General features: G+C 41.1%; 1 protein-coding gene across 1 annotated transcript; it reads right to left on the reverse strand.

Annotated features, from left to right (window-relative positions):
* Positions 1-446: 446 nt before the first annotated feature.
* il17d.L (interleukin 17D L homeolog) lies at positions 447-9,361 on the reverse strand. The gene is made up of 3 exons (XM_018245740.2): positions 9,086-9,361; positions 4,507-4,814; positions 447-796 (listed from the first exon to the last, which is right to left on the reverse strand). Exons 1-3 carry the CDS (start codon positions 9,101-9,103, stop codon positions 475-477), a joined length of 648 nt encoding a protein of 215 aa, XP_018101229.2. The 5' UTR covers positions 9,104-9,361; the 3' UTR covers positions 447-474.
* Between the last annotated feature and the right edge of the window lie 13,230 nt (positions 9,362-22,591).

Raw genomic sequence — 22,591 nt, forward strand, 5'->3', positions numbered from 1 at the left:
CTCCAGTTGTAAGGACACTGACTGTCAGATGGAGAGAAGGTCTGGCTGCAACCCCAAGTCATGAAGTTCTGTAAATATCCTGTTTATTGTACATATAGAAATGACATGTGTTCTGCAGAACTGCGTGATTACATGACTACATGCTGACATACCTGAACTTATTCCACATATGAACACTTATCTTATAGAACTGGAATATATTGAACACGGTGTCTACATATCATTGCTATCCTAATTATGGCAAAGGTGTAATCCATTATTAATCATCTTGGCCCGTCAGAGAATAGCGTAAATACCTTTTTGCCAGAGAAAGCTTGCAATCTATTTGTGGCCCCTTTACAAACTCCTGCCTTGGCCAGACTGATGGAACAGATTCCGATCTTCCTCTCCAAAGACTCCTCCTACCATAAAATAAAGAGGAAACCGAACAATTTCTACAATGGCCACATCATGGGTCTGTTCTAGCCAAGCTGTTTAGTTAGCCAATGGCTTCTCACTTTTATTTAGAGGCAGTTTAAATGTTTCTTTCTCTAAACTGGAGTTGACGCTTTCTGACTCTGCCCCCTTCTGCTCCGGGACACAGGTGCAGCCCACAGGGATAGTGATATACTCCTCTTCATAGACATAACGGCCCCCGGCACAGGTTGAGGTGCGGTGCAGGATCACTGTGGGCATGTAGACCGGCAAGCTGCGGAAATTAAAGTTCTCTTCTCCAAGGGGTGCCACGAGGCAGCCCTTGCAAAGACAGTATGCCTCTGGGATGTACTTAGGGTATCTTGTGGGATTATAGGAAATCCTAGGAAAACAAATGATATTGAGTAATTTCAGTGAATAACTTAAAGGGGAACTAAGGTCTAAAATAGAATAAGGCTAGAAATGCTGTATTTTGTATACTAAACATAAACATGAACTTACTGCACCACAAGCCTAATCAAACAAATGATATATGCTTTCAAAGTTGGCCACAGGGGGGTCACCATCTTGTAACTTTGTTAAACAAAGTGTAAATCTTTGCAAGACCAAGACTGTGCACATGCTCAGTGTGGTCTGGTTTACTTGGGGATCATCATTAATTACAAGCACAAGTCAAATAATATTTGCCAGAAGCCGATACAGCAAGACTGATTAATAATCAGAATATACAGACTGCACTGGGTCCTGTGTTGTCATGTAATCTAATGTGGATTTTATAGTTTTTGTATTGTTTAATACCAATTGTCTCCACCTCTGCAGAACCAGTGGCTGCAGCAAAATAATCCTCCAAATAGAATCCCAGTTTATCTGTTTAAATCTGGCTCCATGATCTTTGTCCCTGCCACTGAACTTTTAAACATAGGATGTAAAGTCAAAAATAAAATCCCATTTTTGTTTTATTAACTGAAAAAGAAACCTATCCCCAATAATAAATCTGTTCCATTTTTATAAGAAACCTGACTATATGCATTCTCTACACAGTCGCCAGCTGCTTTATAGGGAAACAAACAAAGCTGCTCGAGTTCTGGGAAGGTGGGAAGGGCTCCCCCTGCTGTTTGAAAGTATGATTGTTTCCCTGCAGAGCAGTTAGGGACTGCAGCTGTCAGAGCAAGTAAAATGAAGGGGGAATTTTACTGCATACAGTCTATTTTATTATAAAAACGTTAGACATTTTTAAAGTTTATTGCAGAAAGATTTATTTTTCATTATAGAAACTAAAAATGGGATTTTATTTTTTGCCTTTACATTCCCTTTAAAAACGATTCTACAAGTTCCAGATTTTTGCCTGACAACTGTATGAGACCTTCTGCCTCAGGTAAGCGATCAGGTAAGATGATGTGACATGGTGCTCATTTAGAAGTAGCCCAGGCCAGTGCAATTTTCTGCTAATATGAGCTCCAGCTTGAAGTATCATAGAATCACTGGGGGTGCCTAACATTTGTGAACTAAATCTGAATCCTAATTTGCATATGCAAATCTGGATTGCTAAATTCAAAAGAGAACCACAGTTAAAAAATGTTTCACTTCATTGTTTGCGTGACAAAAAGTCACACAATTTTATGGATACAGATTCAGTTTGACCAGGAATTTGGGGCAAATCCCGAACCTAATATTATCCCACTGCAACTATAGGCACCATCTCTCCCTACTCCCTGGGTATATAGAATTTAATTAAAAGTAGGGAGGGGTGTGTGTATGGATGCTGGGTTTTCATTTGGAGGGGTTGAACTTGATGGGCTTTGTCTTTTTTCAACCCAATTTAACTATGTAACTATGTACTATACCTGCTATCCCACAGTCTCACTTCCTTCCCAGAGACTATTATCCCACTGTTACTATAGGCACCATCTCTCCCTACTATACCTGCTATCCGACATTCACACTCCCTTCCCAGAGACTATTATCCCACTGTTACTATAGGCACCATCTCTCCCTACTATACCTGCTATCCCACAGTCACACTCTCTTCCCAGAGACTATTATCCACTGTTACTATAGGCACCATCTCTCCCTACTATACCTGTTATCCCACAGTCACACTTCCTTCCCAGAGACTATTATCCACTGTTACTATATGCACCATCTCTCCCTACTATACCTGCTATCCCACAGTCACACTCCCTTCCCAGAGACTATTATCCACTGTTACTATAGGCACCATCTCTCCCTACTATACCTGCTATCCCACAGTCACACTCCCTTCCCAGAGACTATTATCCCACTGTTACTATAGGCACCATCTCTTCCTACTATACCTGTAAGGATCCGCTTCCACGTTCCTTCCGGCGCAGGCGCGCTCATCGGGGAACTGATGCACGTCAGCGCGCAGCGTTGGACGCCGGCGCGAAGGCGCCGGCGACGGTCGCCGACGCAGGGGCGTCAGCGACGGACGCCAATGACGGACGCACTGACGTCAGCTGTGCGACGCCAGCGTGATGACGCCAGTTTGGCGCCAAATAAGCTCTATTTAATCCTAACCAGTACTGTGACTCCTTGCCTGGTTATTAGGTTATTTGACTGAAACCCTAGCATTGTATTCTACTGATCTTCTGTGTTTGACCTCAGCTTGTTCCCGGATTGTCTATTGCCGCCTGCCCTGATCTTCTTGCCTGACCTCGTTTACGACTCTTCGCTGCCTGCCCCGACCTCGGCCTGTCTGACTTCGCTTCTGCCTGAACCCTCTGTACTTCGCTTCGGTTAGTCTCATTGGCTACTCGTCACTTCACTTCTCCCTGTTCCACTCCAGGTGGGTTAGTGTTGTGTGAGGCGCTTGTGGGTTCGTGTTCTACAAGTTCCTGCTCCTTCTTCGTTGGATCAGACGGTAAGCCTGACAATACCTGCTATCCCACAGTCACACTCCCTTCCTAGAGACTATTATCCACTGTTACTATAGGCACCATCTCTCCCTACTATACCTGCTATCCCACAGTCACACTCCCTTCCCAGAGACTATTATCCCACTGTTACTATAGGCACCATCTCTCCTTACTATACCTGCTATCCCACAGTCAAAATCCCTTCCCAGAGATTATTATCCCACTGTTACTATAGGCACCATCTCTCCCTACTATACCTGCTATCCCACAGTCACACTCCCTTACCAGAGACTACTATCCCACTGTTACTATAGACACCATCTCTCCCTACTATACCTGCTATCCCACAGTCACACTCCCTTACCAGAGACTACTATCCCACTGTTACTATAGGCACCATCTCTCCCTACTATACCTGCTATCCCACAGTCACACTCCCTTCCCAGAGACTATTATCCACTGTTACTATAGGCACCATCTCTCCCTACTATACCTGCTATCCCACAGTCACACTCCCTTCCCAGAGACTATTATCCCACTGTTACTATAGGCACCATCTCTCCCTACTATACCTGCTATCCCACAGTCACACTCCCTTCCCAGAGACTATTATCCCACTGTTACTATAGGCACCATCTATCCCTACTATACCTGCTATCCCACAGTCACACTCCCTTCCCAGAGACTATTATCTCACTGTTACTATAGGCACCATCTCTCCCTACTATACCTGCTATCCCACAGTCACACTCCCTTCCCAGAGACTATTATCCCACTGTTACTATAGGCACCATCTCTCCCTACTATACCTGCTATCCCACAGTCACACTCCCTTCCCAGAGACTATTATCCCACTGTTACTATAGACACCATCTCTCACTACTATACCTGCTATCCCACAGTCACACTCCCTTCCCAGAGACTATTATCCACTGTTACTATAGGCACCATCTCTCCCTACTATACCTGCTATCCCACAGTCACACTCCCTTCCCAGAGACTATTATCCCACTGTTACTATAGACACCATCTCTCCCTACAATACCTGATATCCCACAGCCACTTTTCAGAAGGGAAGATCAGGCATGATGATGCTTTTTTTTAAGTCCAGCACACTTTACCTGTTTGTAGTTCTGTATTTCCAAATGAACAAGCTAAATGTTTAGCAAGGCATACACTTTTATCAAATAGGTACAGAAGTTGTCTGAACATTCACCTATAGGCCCACGGAGAGATGCTGTGAATATTAACTGGCAGTCGCTGCTTACTGTCAGCTGCACCTCTGCCTTGGGTGCCAGCAGGACAGCTGATATTCTCCTTATCTAGTGGCTGTAGCTGTAATGTGTGATGATAAGCGCTGAGCATACCCGCCGCCAGTCGCCCATACGCCTGTTCCAAGTGTTCCTCTGGCCGATCAGCGCAGCTCTTGGGTTTTGGTGAAGGACGCTTAACTGGTTTGGAACCATCACAGCTTGCAATCAGTATTCCAAATAGTAGCATGAGGGCTGCTCTTAGTATCCACACCTGCAGGACAACATTCATAGGCACAGTTAAGATAAACACTGCGGTCCTGCACATATAGGGGCAGATTTACATAGGGTCGAATATCGAGGGTTAATTAACCCTCGATATTCGACTGCCGAATGTAAATCCTTCGACTTCGAATATCGAAGTCGAAGGATTTAGCGCTTTTTGAACGATTGAAGGAATAATCGTTTGATCAAACAATTAAATCCTTCGAATCAAACAATTCAAAGGATTTTAATCCATTGTTCGAAGGATTTTCCTTCGATCAGAAAATTGTTAGGAAGCTTATGGGGATCTTCCCCATAGGCTAACATTGATGCTCGGTAGGTTTTAGGTGGCGAACTAGGGGGTCGAAGTATTTTTTAAAGAGACAGTACTTTCGAATGGTCGAATAGTCAAACGATTTTTAGTTTGAATCGTTCGATTCGAAGTCGTAGTCGAAGGTTGAAGTAGCCTATTCGATGGTCAAAGTAGCCATATTCGACCATTCGAAATTCAAAGTATTTTTTCTTCTATTCCTTCACTCGAGCTAAGTAAATGGGCCCAATAGAGTACTGATCCTTGTATTATAATGTGCTACTACAAGTACATAGTACTATATAGGACAGGAGGTGATGTGTGGAGTAAACGTCTTTGTAAGGCTCTGTGTAACATAATAGTGCTCTATAAATTATGATTACAATAACAGAACCAGATACAAGGGAAAAAATGGAATTTTTATTTTTTATTGAAAGGTTTTACACATTTTGTTGCTGCTCAATTTCTGGTAAATAATAATATATATATTCTAATGATCTGGCCAATAGAAAGCAAAATGGCCCTATGAAATCTGAGATGTTTCATGTGGGGAATGGAGATAAGTAGCTCATATCAGACCCTATTATGAGTATAACATCTACGCATGGTCATCTAGGCAAAGTGGTTTGAATAAGACAGAACATGAAACACAGAACTTATTTCTGGTGGTTGAAATTAATGGCTCAGTTCCCCTCCTGTAGGCCCCTGTAATGTAAGGTTCTCATCTGTCCCTGTTTTCCAGGGTCAGGCTTCTTTTCATGTCCAAGATAACTCAGCACCCGCAGGTAGTGAGGAGTAGTAGGGGTGTCCAGTAGGACAGAGCCCGCAGCCCTATTATTACAGCAGGTCAAGCAAAGCTACTCTGTAACGGTACATTGGCAGGAGAACAATGAACCTTTAGCCAATCACAACATTCCCTCCAAGTTTATTGGTTTGCCCAGTTTATACTGCACCAGGCCTGCGTTTATCCCTATTTAGCAGCCTCCCGCCCTGTCCTGATTCACTACTGTATTGTTTAGTAATCGAGTCTAGATTAATGGGGAGTCATTTATGGGGTGTGACAAAATAATTGGTATGGTCTGAGCTGTTCATAGCCACAAGCTGCATGTCACCATTTGCCAAGGTTTTGCTCAATGGATGAGTATCGCTTCTCTCTGTCCAAGAACTACTTGTAAGGGATTAGCACAGCTTCTCTCTGTCCAAGAACTACTTGTAAGGGATTAGCACTGCTTCTCCCATCAACACTGCCAGACTCATATAATGAAAAACATCAATTCTCTCCCCCAACATTTCTTATAATAGATGAGCACCAGGTATCCCACGTAACAGTAACATGTATATGTTCATTACAACACTCATGTAACAGGTCAGCAATGTTTTTGTCCTTCCCCACAGAATACTATTGTCTCTCTCCGGCAGCCCCATGTCATGGCTCAGCAGAACTGTTGTTCCCTATCAGGCCTCTGTAATAATAATAATAAACTAAAAGCTCCCCCCTCTAGCATACCCTGAAATGCCTCACTTTTACTTGTCAGCCCAAGTAGCACCGTGTCATTGATCAGCACTGATTCTCCAAGTCAGGAGGCTCCTGAGCAGAAGTTTTTTCCCAGCAGCCTCCTGTAATGAATGAGCAAATATGATATATCTCATAGCACTCCCCTGTAATGCACATCCACACTCATACATATATTACAATATAACATTGGTGCTCACTGCTTTGCACTTTGGCTGCTGTCAGAACCTCTGCTCGTCCCCAATCAGTTCCCACAACAGTTCCCATATTTAGCATAGAATGTTCAGCAGTATGTATACAGGTAAAATCACTGCTAGGCACCCACCATGAATGCAATCACTTTTTATTCCATCGAGCCCGGGGTACAATTCAACTAAGAACTCTGAAACTTCCCAGGATCCCTTGCAGTTCCATTAACATACATGAATGGGGTATGTGTTAAATACACTTGGAACTTTAACTATACTGCACATGTGCATAGTCAGGAACAGGGGAAGATGGCGGCACAGAAATAGACTCCTCCCAGTTGTTTATACAGAAGAGAAGTGCCAGCCTGGGCTAAGAGCAGTAACATAACCAGCAGCCGGGACCCCGACCCCCCTTCTGAATGAAAATTTGGTGCTGGATTCCCATCAGCGCAAACATCTAGAGGACCCTGGTAGTTCCGCCACTGGGTAAGAATATGTTTTTTTTTCATTTCTACCATCTATTTTTATTTCCAAGAATTTATACAGCTCCAACATACTCCACAGCGCTGTACAACAGAGGGGAGTAGAAATGAAACATGCAAATGACATACAATACACAGTCATATGAAAAAGTTTGGGAACCCCTCTTAATTCTTTGGAGTTTTGTTTATCTTTGTTTATCAGCAGTGACAAAGTTTATTGGATTAACAGAAAATATGCATCATAACAAAATTAGACAGGTGCATAAATTTGGGCACCCAGCAGAGATATTACATCAATACTTGAGTTGAGCCTCCTTTTGCAAATGTAACAGCCTCTAGACGCCTCCTATAGCCTTTGATGGTATTTTTGGCCGTTTGGCCATACAAAATCTTTCCAGTTCAGTTAAATTTGATGACTGCTGAGCATGGACAGTCTGCTTCAAATCATCCCATAGATTTTCAATGATATTCAAGTCGGGGGACTGTGACAGAAGCATGACAGCAATTCCTGGGGTGACAAGAAAGAGTTGTGGTTGGCTATTTTATAGCCCTTATGTGGACTGACAGCCTACAGGAGGTTCTGTTTGGCAGTACATATGGTTTTAATACAACCAAAACTTGCCCTCAAGCCATGAATTCAAAAATTAGCACATTGTGATCATAGTGAGCAACATTTAATGGGTTGGTGAGCATCATGTTGTTCACGAGCTACTGGTTGGAGATCACTGCCCTAAACCATGAAACTGAAAAATCTTTGTTTCCAGATCTTTTGAGAGTTGCTTTGAGGATCCCACGTGGTCACTCTTCAGAGGAGAGTCAAACAGAAACACAACTTGCAATTGGCCACCTTAAATACCTTTTCTCATGATTAGACACACCTGCCTATCAGTATTGAGTAGTTACATGCATTCAAATTAGCAAAATTTTTGCACAGCCATTTTTTCACATTTGATTTAATTTCATACAACTGAATACTGCTTCACTAAGAATCTTTGTTCAGAAAACACCCCAGTACTCAGATGTTCCTGGGAAATGAAAGACATACCGTACCACTGTTTCTTTTTTGTTGAAAGTGGATTAAATTATTATGCAGGCTGAGAGGGGTTCCCTAAACTTTTTCATATGACTGTATTATGCTTTTTATTCAGCAGCTCTCCAGTTTGCAGTTGTTAGGGTTCAAAGTACCCTAGCAACCATGCATTGACTTGAATAAGAGACTGGAATATGAATAGGAGAGGCCTGAATAGAAAAATGAGTAATAAAAAGTAGTAATAATTGAGAGAGTCAGAAGAACGCTAATAACATGAAAACTATAAAAATAAAAAAAAATGAAGACCAAGTGAAAAGTTGTTTATGCCATTCTATAACATACTAAAAGTTAATGTAAAGGTGAATCACCTCTTTAACAGCTGGAGGGTTGCAGGTGGGACTTTGCAGATTTGTGTAACTCGCTGCTCCCCCAAATAGGAGAGACCTGCTGTGCCCCCTGTACTCCCTCCCCGGCTCAGAACAGTAGTGTGTTTAGGAACCTGACAAGTTTCATGCCAGACCTTACAGTGTTCTATAGAGAGTTATAGCTGCTCAGTTTTCCTCCCTCTGCAGCAGCATCAACAGAATCAACATACACAAAGCAGAGCTGTCCTTCCCCCCCTGCGTTTAGCCCCCCCGCTTTATTAACCCCAGTCCTTGCTGGATACAACTGCACTTCACAGTAATGAACAGGGAGGCTGAAATGCCACCTAGACTAGAACCCTCTCCAACCCAACTTTGTGCTCCACTCCCCTTTACCTTGTTGTTGGTCTTCATCCTTTTGGTATGAGGCGCCAGGCAGAGAATGACAGGAGCCGGATTACCTGGAAGAGGCAGCTGAATGGGAGGCGACGTGGGTGCTGGTGGGGGGGATTAAAGGGAGGGAGAGACAAGCTGGTCAGTAGGAATATAAAAGCACCATTAGAAGGGTTTGAACTTTATGGGAAAGAAGCTGAGAGATGCAAGACAGAGAGCTCAACCAACCAACAGCTTCACTGATAGATGCAGAATGAATATGGAGAGGATAGAGGATTCGAGGAAAGTGTGATACTGGTTATAGGCTGGAGAGAGAGGGAGAACAGGTTCTGCTGGAGCTGGCAAATCCTTCTACTCTCTCACTCAGCCCTTGCACTTGCTCACTCTCAGCCCTTGCACTCGCTCACTCCCAGCCCTTGCACTCTCTCGCTCCCAGCCCTTGCACTCTCTCGCTCCCAGCCCTTGCACTCTCTCGCTCCCAGCCCTTGCACTCTCTCGATCCCAGCCCTTGCACTCTCTCACTCCCAGCCCTTGCACTCTCTCACTCCCAGCCCTTGCACTCTCTCACTCTCAGCCCTTGCACTCTCTCACTCTCAGCCCTTGCACTCTCTCACTCCCAGCCCTTGCACTCTCTCACTCTCAGCCCTTGCACTCTCTCACTCTCAGCCCTTGCACTCTCTCACTCCCAGCCCTTGCACTCTCTCACTCTCAGCCCTTGCACTCTCTCACTGCCAGCCCTTGCACTCTCTCACTCTCAGCCCTTGCTTTCTCTCACTCCTAGCCCTTGCACTCTCTCACTCCCAGACCAGATTTACTTGGATTTTGTCTTCAGAGAATCACTTTGGTTTATTTGTATAAAATTTGCTGAGCTGGGGTTTACTAAATACCATGAATGTTGCACAGCATCTGAACAAGTTATGAGCACAACAGATACACACTGGTTAAGGGCTCTTACACATGAGCGTTTTTACCTGCGCTCCCCTGCGTTCCGTTTTTTGGCGTTCAGCTGCAGGGGAGCGCAGGAATAGACGCATGTCATTATTTCAAATGGGGCTGTACTCACACAGGCGCATGTAGGCGCCGAACGCAGGTTGAGACGCAACATGCTGCATTTTTCCTGCGTTCGGCGCCTACACGCGCCTGTGTGAGTACAGCCCCATTTGAAATAATGAAATGCGTCTATTCCTGCGCTCCCCTGCGGCTGAACGCCAAAAAACGGAACGCAGGGGAGCGCAGGTAAAAACGCTCATGTGTAAGAGCCCTTATTCACACACAAATATACTTAGAGATGCACCAAATCCCATCATGGAAGATACAATCCATTTGCTAAATCTAGGCCCCTTTGGGGGCATTTACAAACAGAGGGACACACATGGGAGAAATTACAGGATATACAGTATGCAACATATCATTTAGATGCCATTCATTAGTAGCGATAGCAGCAGGATAAAACTGCTGCCAAATTCAGCCTGATAAGATTTTGTAAAACACTCACGTTAATGACAGGACAAATGATTATGAAAGCAGGTGTTTCCCAAGCTAACCAGACAATGAACAACAGCCCAGTTAACAGTTAACAATAACCTAGCACTTTTAGGGTCATCAGGCTTAGATGATTATTATTGTGTATGCTTGAACCGGGAGAAGAAGACCACAATGATGAGGAGCCATATTGATGAAGTGGGATCTGCTTTGCTATAGAAGCCTGAAAGCACTGGCCAGGGGCTGCTGTGATTGGCACCTTCTACTGGACATTGACGAGTAGTGATGGGCGAATTTATTCGCCAAGCATGGATTTGCGCACTTTGCAGACTGCAAATGTTTTCGCAAAACTGCTGCGAAAATTCGATGTGAAAAAATTTGCTGCGACAAAAAAAATTGTATGCGTCAAAATTGGCTCTCAAAATTTTGCATCCAATTGACTTCAATGTGTTTCACAAATTATTTTGAGAATTTTTCTGCGAAGCGAAACGGGACAGATTTACTCATCACTAATGGTGACGCCTGGTTTTCCACAGGAAGAGGTTCTTCTGTTTTATGGTGTGGGTTAATGTCACACATCTCCATCAAGCTCAAGGTCTGCGGATGTTTTTATCCAAATAACTAAAGGCCAGCAATGCCACAATAAAACCCAAAGTCACAAACTGACTCTAATTTGAAGAATGGAAAAAAAAACAACAAATCTCGACCCAGGGAAAGACTTGAGACATAAAGAAAACTCTGGAGCAGCTCCTAGATGTTCTCTACCGACTTCTCCAGAAAGTCAGCTCATGGAACGGTCACATGCTTCCAAGGGAGTTACATTTACTCTCATAATTGATACATTTTCAGCACAAAAGAGGTGCATATTTTTACAATATTTATCTTATTAAACTTATTATAAGTTTTATCATCCAAAATGGCTGAAGAGGGTTAACAATTATTCGCAAAGTCCTCACCCTAGGTAATAATTCTTCAGAATAACTGCCTGATGATACCTACCTGAAGCTGCATGTTCTGTTGCTACAAACATATGAGAGGTTACTTATCTCACATACATTTCCAACCAGTATCAAGACGAGCAACATCTCCTCGTATAATTGCTGTTGGGTGATCACACAGACATACAGTGAATTTTGGCAGCTGGTCCCATCTGGTGCTACACATTGACTTGTGTGGCCCAGACCTGAGCAGGAAACAAGTTTCATATGAAGGAAGGGCTGTGGTGAATATTAGTGACATTTCAGGGGATTAATAGATGGGGCCGAGCCAAGTGTCTAAGTGTTTCCATTCAGTTACAAGCATGTGTAAGGCATTACAGGGCCCCTTAATGGAAACATTACATTATCCTCTGTCAAGCTTATAGGAAAAGGCACTTTAATGAGCTATTGGAGCAGGTGAAAAAACAAATTTCTACTTGTAAGGGAACGAATAACGCTCTTCTGCATTGCATTTCACTGCCAGGGAAGTCTGTAAAGTGTTTTGAGTAAGGAACACATTATTCTAGAAGAAATGACCCATGCATTATAAAGCTCTCCAGCTGTTGTTGAACTGCACTACTACACTTCTCTGTATCCTCTGGACTTTTGCATGGGATGCTCTGTGTTGTTCTGGGAGACCAGCTTTCTGTATCACTATAGGAGATCAGCTCCCCTTACCTTATATAAAGCTACAGACAAATCGGGCTCCTAGATAGCAGGGACTCGTGCCCAAGACTGAATGATTCAGGATTGTTGCTGGGCCCTCGGCAAACACAGGTTTCGCCTTGACACTTACAGCAATCCATTTTTGCCCAAAAATTGGAAAAAGAAAGTCTACCTACAACCTCAAGTTCCCTCCGAAGGCCTCCCTCCCCCTCCTGAACCACACAGCCAACTGGGAGTCGCAGAATGGCATCTATGTACCTAGCTAAAGAATGGAGAGTAGGGAAGAAGAGCTGGCAGACACCATTGTCTACCAGCCCTCTATTCACTTTCCAGCCATCGATCATCATGACATAATGATCGACAAACCAAAGATTTTCACATTTATTAAAAACTGTGCTTTATATACAATATATTCAATTCTACTACGATAAATGACAAAGTAAAAAAAACATAGAGGTTCAAGGAATATGAAATAGAATAAATAATACGACTAATCTGTGCATGATCATTCTGGGAGCAGGTCGTCTCCTAACCCCTCATCTTCAAGATCTTCTTCTTCAGCTCTCCTCTTTGCTGATGTTTTAGGCCTTTCCATTTGTGGACCTAGAGGATCCACATATGATGAGTCTAAAATGGGAAAATAAGTTGGGTGTTTGAATTTAATGCTCTGTACAGGTTGCTCCTACCTGTCCCTGTTTAAACCCAATGGGGGTCATTTATCAACGCTGGGCAAATTTACCATAGGCAGTAACCCATGGTAACCAATCAAATTGCTGCATTCATTGTTCTACTTGCAGCTGGCTTTAAAGGGCATGTAAAGGCAAACAAAATCCCATTTCTACTTTCTTTAATGAAAAAGAAACCTATTTCCAATATACTTTAATTAAAAAATGTGTACGGTTTTTATAAGAAACCTGACTGTATGCAATGAAATTCTCCCTTTGTTTACTGCTGTTGATAGGAATTGTCAGATGGTCCCTAACTGCTCTGCAGGGAAACAATCATATTTATGAACAGCAGGGGGAGCCCTCACCTTACTTACCAGCCATGCAAAACTCAAGCAGCTTTGTTTGTTTCATGTAGAGCAGTCGGCGACTGTGAAGAGATTTGCATTGGATTTTATTTTTGCCTTTACATCCCCTGTACTATTTTCAACTGCTTCGGCAGGGACAAAGATCATGGGGCCAGATTTAAACAGATAAACTTGGATTCTATTTGGAGGATTATTTTGCTGCAGCCACTGGTTCTGCAGAATTTGAGAAAGTTTGTATTAAACAATACAAAAACTAAAAAATCCACATTAGATTACATGACAACACAGGACCCAGTGCAGTCTGTATATTCTGATTATTAATAAGTCTTGCTGTATCGGCTTCTGGCTGATATTATTTGACTTATGACAATCCCTAAACAGCCCAGACCACACTGAGCATGTGCACAGTCTCCGTCTTGCAAAGATTTTTAACAAAGTTACAAGATGGTGACCCCCTGTGGCCAACTTTGAAAACATAAATCATTTGTTTGATTAGGCTTGTGGTGCAGTAAGTTTATGTACAAAATACAGCATTTCTAGAATTATTATATTTTAGACTTTACGTACCCTTTAAAAAGCTTATCACTGATTGATTTGCTATAGGTAACTGCCCTCTGCAAATTTGCCCAGTGTTGATAAATGAGACCCAATGTCTTTCCACTCATAGTAATGGAAAGTGACTAGTGATGTTTTGGTTGCTGTTACAAGTAGAGTGAGGAGTGTGTGTGTGCCACAGCCCTAGTATATCTGAAGGAAATGCTCACCTATCTCTTTAGAGCTGCTGACTTCATACGGGTCATTAGATCCGGGTAGAGTTCTTAGTTTGGCGCTGAGACACTCTCTTTTAGTGCTGGCCCCACTGCTCTGGCCGCTGTCTAAAAACAACATAGAGAATAAACATATCTAAGTCAGGCGTGAGAACACATTAAAAAGTAACAATGAAATATTTTAATGCTTGAAGTTATCACCTACGTCTGTATCATTTTACTCCATTTCTTTTCTTTTAAAAGTTTAATATCATATAAAAATCAAATTTCTTTTTTAAATGGTAATACATTTCTATCCTTGTTGGAACCAAAAGGGCAGGACCCACTTTTAGAGAAATCATCCAATCACCGACTACCACGGCAGCTGCCAGAATGTAGTTAAAGGGTTGATTCACCTTTAAATTAACTTTTAGTGTGATGTAGCGAGTGATATTTTGACACAATTTGCAGTTGATTTTCATTTTTTATAGTTTTTGAGTTATTTAGCTTTTTATTCAGCAGCTCTCCAGTTTGCAGTTTCAGCATTCTGGTTACTAGGGTACAAATGACTCTAGCAACGATGCAATGATTTGAATAACAGACTGGAATATGAATAGGAGACAGTCTGTAGCAATAACAATAAATGTGTAGCCTTACAGAGCATTTGTTTTTTAGATGGGGTCATTGACCCCCATTGGAAATATTTAGAAGAAAAAGGCAAATAATTCAAAAACCATAAAAAAAGAAAAAATGAAGACCAATTAAAAAGTTGCCTAGAATTAACATAACATACTAAAAGTTAACTTGAAGATGAACCGCCCCTTTAATGACATCCAGCCAAGTGAAAACACTATATCCCAAAAATATTTTTTTTTAATCTTAGCTATGATTTGTTACATCAGTTTAGGCCACTACTAGTTATAAATAGAAACATTAACTTCAACCAACTTCCCTGTAACAAAAGGAGTGCCTGTATTCCATGTTGAAACTGCCTGTTCTCAACCAACTGAATCATGAAGTGAAGTAGAAATTGGATCATGTAGTTGTTAGGGAAGAATCATTTAAGCAAAGGAAGCTCATGTTCTAAGCCAGTGGAACCCAAATCTATCAGCACCAGTCCATAGTCTGTGCATGTAAAGGCCCCATACACACAGGCAGATATAAACTGCTGACAGATGAAGTTGGCAGCTAATTGACCAGTGCATAGGGCCCTCTGACGGGTTTCCCAGATTAATATCTGTCTGGAAGTCAGCCAAATGTTGATCGGCCAGTCTTAAAAATCCCATCGGATCGAGGACCTCCTCGGTTGGTTGATATGGTCCTCGATCCTACCACCCATTTTCTCCACGTTTTTTCTCCGTTTTCTCTGTAGGGCCTACAATCGGATCAGCAGATATCACCTAGCGGAAGGTGGGCATATAGGAGAGAGATCAGCTCATTAGACAACCTTGCCAAACAGAGGATCTTCATACGTATGGCCGGCTTTATGTTGTTGTGTAAAATCGATACTGCACGAGTTACAAGATCAGAGTTTTTTCCCCAGTATAATGATAACTGAGATTGGGGGGGGGGGGTTGCTATTCCATAATCTTGCACTTTCACTTCAAGCACTAAACAAAGGGTTAATAGAGAGGGACTACAAGCAATGGCTGTTGATGCAATAATTACTTACATGTGTTGGGCAGTGAGGAATACTCAGCATTCTCTGCTCCGCACACACTCCATCTTCTGCTGCAAATCAACAAATGATTTTGCTTAGTGCAATAAGTTTATTATATAATATATAGTATTTTTTGCCATGTTCATTATTAAGGGTTCTAACATACCACCCCATGTCATATGTACACCGAGGGCGTTACCTAGATCAGATTCTAGGTAGTGATTTGGACTCCCAGCTTGTTTTTGTAATGAGGCTCTTATGTAAACGTCAATGAAGCTCTTTCCCCTCCCCCCCCATGTTTAGGGGGAAAGAGGTTCACTGACCCCTTAAAGGAGGAAGGAGGACTAAACCCTTAATAATGAATAGAAAACTGCACCGGCCCGGGGTTATTCCAGCGAGCACCACGGAACCTATTTTATGACATTAGTCAAGCAAAATGAACTTTAATTACACTATATAAATGATTTGAATCTTTTTTCCTTCAGTCTGGGAATTCATAATTATAGGAAACAGGCAGGAGCCATTTTGTGGACACTGTTATTAAGACAAGCCTTGTATGTGTGGAGAGCAGTGACATCTAGGAAGTGCTGAATGGAAAGTGAAAGCAATGGTCTGCCCCGCCTCCAAGGCATAGAGGAGGGGCAGACATTTGATTGACAGCTGAGATTTTTAAATGTGTTTACAACAGCTATGAAAATAAAAAATGGAAATTGGATTTCATGTTTAATTTGAAAAGGACTTTTATTATACAGATTTTTCTGTCTGGATGACTGGTCCACTTTAAGTAGAAATAATGTTAGCTGGTAGAATCCATTCATACTATGGAAAATGATACCCCTCACTGCAGGTTTTCTGCAACGAGACTGATATAAGATTCTCAATGGATTGGCTCATGAGGAATATAATCCACTGATATTTTTCAGCCAGTGGTAAAGAGCCCAAACCTGATGAATCATCCTGTCATTTGCATTTACAGAATTGGCCTATCAGTGCTGGTTACAGGTAGAATACACTAGTTTAAATGACAGGCTGCATAGCAATGTTGGTACACTCCTACGCTGGTTGAAAAACACCAACAGCAAAGAATATGCCTTGCCTATCTCTTTAAGTGGGAGAAAAAAAGTCTGGCAAACTTTAAATAGAAACAGAGAGAGTGAATATTTTCAGTATTAATCTGTTAAATTGCATAACTCTGTCTGGCACAGTATTTACGAGAATATTTGGCAGAATTTTCTAGATTTCTAGATAAACAAACACAGAGGCACTTTCATCTGCTTTCCGTTTTTTTTTACTTTTTAATGTTACTGATAGAAAAATGCAAAATACACCTTCCCAAGTGCAGCCTTTTTCCTCTCCAATTTGTACATGAAATCTTTGCTGTAAATGAGAGTAAATGGGCCCTTTACATCCCAGCTGAGTGGAGCATAAAGGTCTTTTCTGCGCGGATCTTCATACAGATTCCAGCAGTCTCAGTGGCACAGGGATGTGAGGCCAAAATACCACGGATACTGTTTATTCCAGCTTTGGAAAACTATGATTGACCACACGCACGTGAGATGACTGAAAGGGGCTCAGTAATACTTGGCTTACAGTAAATTCTTTAATGCAAGGCAGAAAAAGATTTCAATAGACACCTGTTTGTAGCATGAATGCCCACATCATCTTTGCAGATTATTTCATCATGTAACATAGCCCAACTAGCTATACACAGCACTGAAGTGAGACTTTTATAGGTAGGGTATATTCAGGCCTTATTACTTGTGACAGAAAGATACACAAGTGGCTTCGCTTGCTTTTTATGAACTTCCAGCATCCCCTAATGTTTAGCAGTTACAGGCCTTTTTCATCTTCTTTAAAGGGGTGATTTACCTTTAAGTTAACTTTTAGTATGTTATAGAATGGCCAATTCTAAGCAACTTTTTAAAGGGGTGGTTCACCTTTAAAGGGATACTGTCGTATGTTATAGAATGGCCATCTCTTTCCAGCTTACAAATGTGCCCCCATCTAAAAAGAAAATGCTCTGTAAGGCTACAAATGTATTGTTATTGTTACTTTTTATTACTGATCCTTCTATTCAGGCCTCTCCTATTCATATTCCAGTCTCTTATTCAAATCGGTGCATGGTTGCTAGGGTAATTGGGACCCTAGCAACCAGATTGCTTAAAATGCAAATTGAAGAGCTGCTGAATAAAAAGTCAAATAACTCAAAAACCTTAAATAATAAAAAACAATTGCAAATTTTCTAATATCACTCTCTACATCATACTAAAAGTTATCACAAAGGTGAACCACCCCTTTAATTGGCTTTCTTTTTCACGTTTTATTGAATTATTTGCCTTCTTCTGACCCTTTCTAGCTTTCAAATGGAGATCACCAACCCCATCTAAAAAACAAATGTTCTGTAAGGCTATAAATGTATTATTGTTGTTACTTTTTATTACTCATCTTTCTATTCAGGCCTCTCCTATTCCAGTCTTAAAATGCAGACTGGAGAGCTACTGAATTAAAAGCTTTAAAATGAAAAACACTTGCAAATTGTCTCAGAATATCACTCTCTAGTAAATATTAATTTAAAGGTGAACAAACCCTTTTACAGTTATTGAGATTCCTTGAGAAAACCTTTAGACCAGCATAAACACTTAGGGGCAGATCTATCAAGGGTCGAATTGAAAATTAGAATTTTCGAGTTTTTATAGGGTCAAAACTGTCAAATTTGAATTTTATTTTCGAGATTTATCATACGCTGGCCCTTTAAAGGACCAGTAACATCAAATGTTTGTTTTTTTGTAATTCGTTAGTATACAACGGAAAAAAAACAAAGACAAATTAAACTTTGAAATCGCTATGGGGCCGATTCACTAACTTCGAGTGAAGGATTCGAAGTTAAAAAACGTCAAATTTCAAAGTTTTTTTGGGCTACTTCGACCATTGAATGGGCTACTTCGACTACGACTACGACTTCGAATCGAAGGATTCGAAGTAAAAATCATTCGACTATTCGACCATTCGATAGTCGAAGTACTGTCTCTTTAAAAAAAACTTCGGCCCCCTAGTTCGCCATCTAAAAGCTACCGAAGTCAATGTTAGCCTATGGGGAAGGTCCCCATAGGCTTGGCTAACTTTTTTTGATCGAAGGATGTATTCCTTCGATCATTGGATTTAAATCCTTCGATTCGAAGGATTTAATCGTTCGATCGAAGGAATTATCCTTCTATCGTTCGATCGAACTATCTGCGCTAAATCCTTTGACATCGAAGTCGAAGGATTTTAATTCCTAGTCGAATATCGAGGGTTAATTAATGTATGGATATATATATATATATATATATATATATATCCATACATGAAGAAACATATTTCACTGATTTTGACACTGACCACACTTATTCATCATAGGAAGGAGGACATCTAGTGGCCACAGTTGTCAATTTTCTCAAATTCTTTATAAAGACAGATTTATTAAACCATTTATGTTTCACTTATTCTCTAACAGGTTTAGACGATAAAAGATTGTTATTGCTGATCTTTCATATGGATCAGAAAAAATGCAAAGCAGAATGCAGAGTACTGCACCAGAAATAAGCTGTACCAGTGTTTTGTGTGGCCTGTTTCTACCATATCACTCTCCGAGTAAAGTCTTGTTGTCAGGAAAATCAATGAAGCCATCAATATACAGTATAGGCAAGGGTAAAGATGTTTTCCCAAATGTACATACCGAGTAAGTTAGATCCAGGTTAATATTATCTGAAGATATGACTTGCTCTCGCAGCCTTACCAAGACTCTCTCCTTTCTTCCTGCCTCCTTTGATTTTTCCAGAGCCTAAAAAGACAATAAAAAGAATCTAACCTGTTGTATTACTGACCTTATAAGTAAAATACCCTCAAAATATATGTTAAAGTAAAACCTTAATTGCTTACCTGCTTGAAATCCCGTTGGCTGTTAGCTATGCAACTTTCTTCAATTAGTTCATTAACATTTTTTCCCATTTGCTTCAACTTTTCTTCCGGACTGAAAAAGGTCAAGGAGAAAGCAAAGCTGCTTATATATGTTGTGCTATTTGTTTTGTTTGTGGCTTGTATAAAGAAGGGTCCTACCTTAACACTGAACTATCGGGGGCCACTGGCTACTGCTGTCATGCTGCTGACAGAGAAAGCAAGGAAATTCTGGGCAATAAATCTGTCCTGCATCTATACGAGATGGGATGTGAGAGTAATAACATCATTGATAAAAAAGTACGATTTTATTTATATGGTTTCTATTGCATAAATGAAAATGTAATATAAGCTTATTATACTGGAATAAGACATTTTAGAAATATAATCAATTAACAATTCTGACCCGTTTCTGAAATAATCAAGTTGCTCTTCTCTTTCCTGCTCTCAGCATATATTTTAGTTTAATTTTCACATTAGTTCCCCTTTAACAACACTTTCCTGGCTGCCTTAAAAAATCCTTATGGCCAATAAAAGTGATAAAGAATTGAGGCAAATACCAAAGCAATTAGATGTGTCCCAGTGCTTTTAACAGTAAAACACATTTATTTGCTGGGGTTGGCCCTACTCAGTGCTGTTGTTGATCTGTACTAACACCTGTATATATCCTTAATCCCTAATGCAAATCGAATGCAGGTTTTAAGAATTCAAAAAAGGAATAGAAATTAGTATTTATCGGCCCTGTATGTAAAAAGATACTGATTAATGATAATTCATTTCCTGTTGACGCAATTTACAACTGATATCAACTTCTATTAAGCTTCAACTTCAAAGGCTTAAAAAATAGCACTACATCAGTAAAATACTTAACCTTTCCACTTTCATTTATCTGGTATAACCTTTCTAGCATTAAATGAAATCGCTTTCTAAAGCAATTCGTTTAGACTGTCCCACAGCTGTGAAAGGTGAAAATTAATATCAATCTTCAACAGTGTCAGCAGGACAACAGAAACTTCTGCAGCCCAAAAATTCTCCTAAAATTCCTCTTATGATGCTCTTCCTCAGGCAGCAGCTAGGATAAAAAAGGCAAAACAGGGCTCATCGTGGTGAAAGCTAAAGTAGGCTTTATGGAAAAATAAAATACATAAGCACAACACAGACACTCCTCAAATAGCTACATGATGGCTTTAAATGTTCCCAAGTGTCAACAAACAACTAAACAACTGGCTTTTGTATCTTTAAAGCACAAATATAAGGCATCTCACCCTAAAAATCAGTATAGATGTCACCACAGCACTATCATTCAGCTATGGATAAGGCTGAAACCTGAAAAAAGAAGTACACTGCGCCATACCTGTACCGCTCTAGTCATAAGTCTTCCCCTTAATTATGAAAGATTCACCCTAGCCTGTTAGAAACCATAAAATTTCAAAGGATCTGAAAGCTATATTATTGTAAATGCACCAGTAATGGTCAACCAACCCAGAAAGTGCTAGGCCCTTCTAGAAATATGACACTGCATGACCCAATCAGTGCCACAGCCAAATTGCCCATACACATGGTTATTGACTTTGCATCCATACACATGGTTAGTCAGTGTTACGTTTGCTGCAGGGGATGGATTTGTTTCCCCACTACTAGATGGAGCAGGTCTTTTATCCTGTCCCATATTATGCAGAAAGTACTCCTTGCAAAAAATGATATCTATATAGTGAATAAAGTACCCCCTCTTGTAAATTATAAGGATATTATAAGTTACCGAGGAGTTTCATGACCATATAAAAACACGAGGCCGAAGGCTGAGTGTTTTTATACAGGTCATGGAACTCCGAGGAGTTCCATGAAAAAAAGGTGAGGAACGCTTTAACCAGCTGTTTTTGTTACATTGTTGCAGTAAAACAAAAAAAACCCAGCTTAACTGACAATCTTTAATTAAATAATTATTTGTTTTTTTTTCTCACATGTAAGTTTATTCCCTGTACTTTTCATCCTCCATTTTGACTTACTAACTGTTGCCTGGTTGCTATGATAATTTTGCCTTAGCAACCTGATAGCTGTTAGAATTCCAAACCTGCCAGCTGTACTACAAAAACTGTACATAATTTAAAAACCACCAAAAAATGTTGCAAATTGGTATAGCTGCAAAATGGCTTGCAAAATCATGGACAGAATACAACTCAGTGAGGCTCACAACGGGGCTATCCTCCTCCGCATACACTTCCCAGCATCCCCTCACAGCCTTCTAACAAGTACTGGACCTCTGGTCTGCAATCAACCCACTATAATCACCTGCTTCCCCCTCACACACAGTTAGAATCCATCTCTTCTATACATGTTCTTAATGGACAAGGAAAGTTAAAGGAATAATGTCATGATTTTTATGGTGTAGTTTTAATTTCTAAATAATTTAATTAAAATAATTTAATTGCACTGCAAATAATTCACTCTATTTTAGTTGTAATATTGGTGCGTAGGTGCCATGTCAGGTCATTTTTCATGGTCATGTGCTTTCAGAAAGAGCCAGCACTTTAGGGCAGAGACACACGCTCAGATTCAGGGAGAATAGTCACCCTGCGACAAATCTCTTTTTCGGGGCGACTAATCTCCCCGAACTGCCTCCCACCGGTTAGAATGTAAACCGCCAGTGGGATGACAATCATTGCACTTTGTTTTCTGAAGTCGCCCAAAGTTGCCTCATGAGTTGCCTCATGAGTTGCCTCGGAAAACGAAGCTCTCCGAGTGCCATCCTGCCGGCGATTTACATTGTAGCCGGCGGGAAGCAGGTGCTGGGCGACTAATCTCCCCGAATCTGAGCACGTGTCTCCGCCCTTAGGATGGAACTACTTCCACATAGGTTGTTGTTTCTCCTACTCAATGAAACTGTGTTGCAGTAGGACCTGGATTTTTACTGTCGAGTGCTGTTCTTATATCTACCAGGCAGCTGTTATCTGTTTACCTGTCCATTCAGTGGCGGAACTACCGGGGGAGCAGGGGGTGCGAGCGGGCCAGGGC

This window comes from Xenopus laevis, chromosome 2L (assembly GCF_017654675.1).
Source record: "Xenopus laevis strain J_2021 chromosome 2L, Xenopus_laevis_v10.1, whole genome shotgun sequence".
Classification (NCBI taxonomy): Eukaryota; Metazoa; Chordata; class Amphibia; order Anura; family Pipidae; genus Xenopus; species Xenopus laevis.

Excerpts from the sequence above, each read along its gene's own strand:
- il17d.L (XM_018245740.2), bottom strand. Across the intron at positions 797-4,506 it reads ATCTCTCCGTGGGCCTATAG|GATTTCCTATAATCCCACAA; the intron begins GTGAATGTTCAG and ends TTGTTTTCCTAG.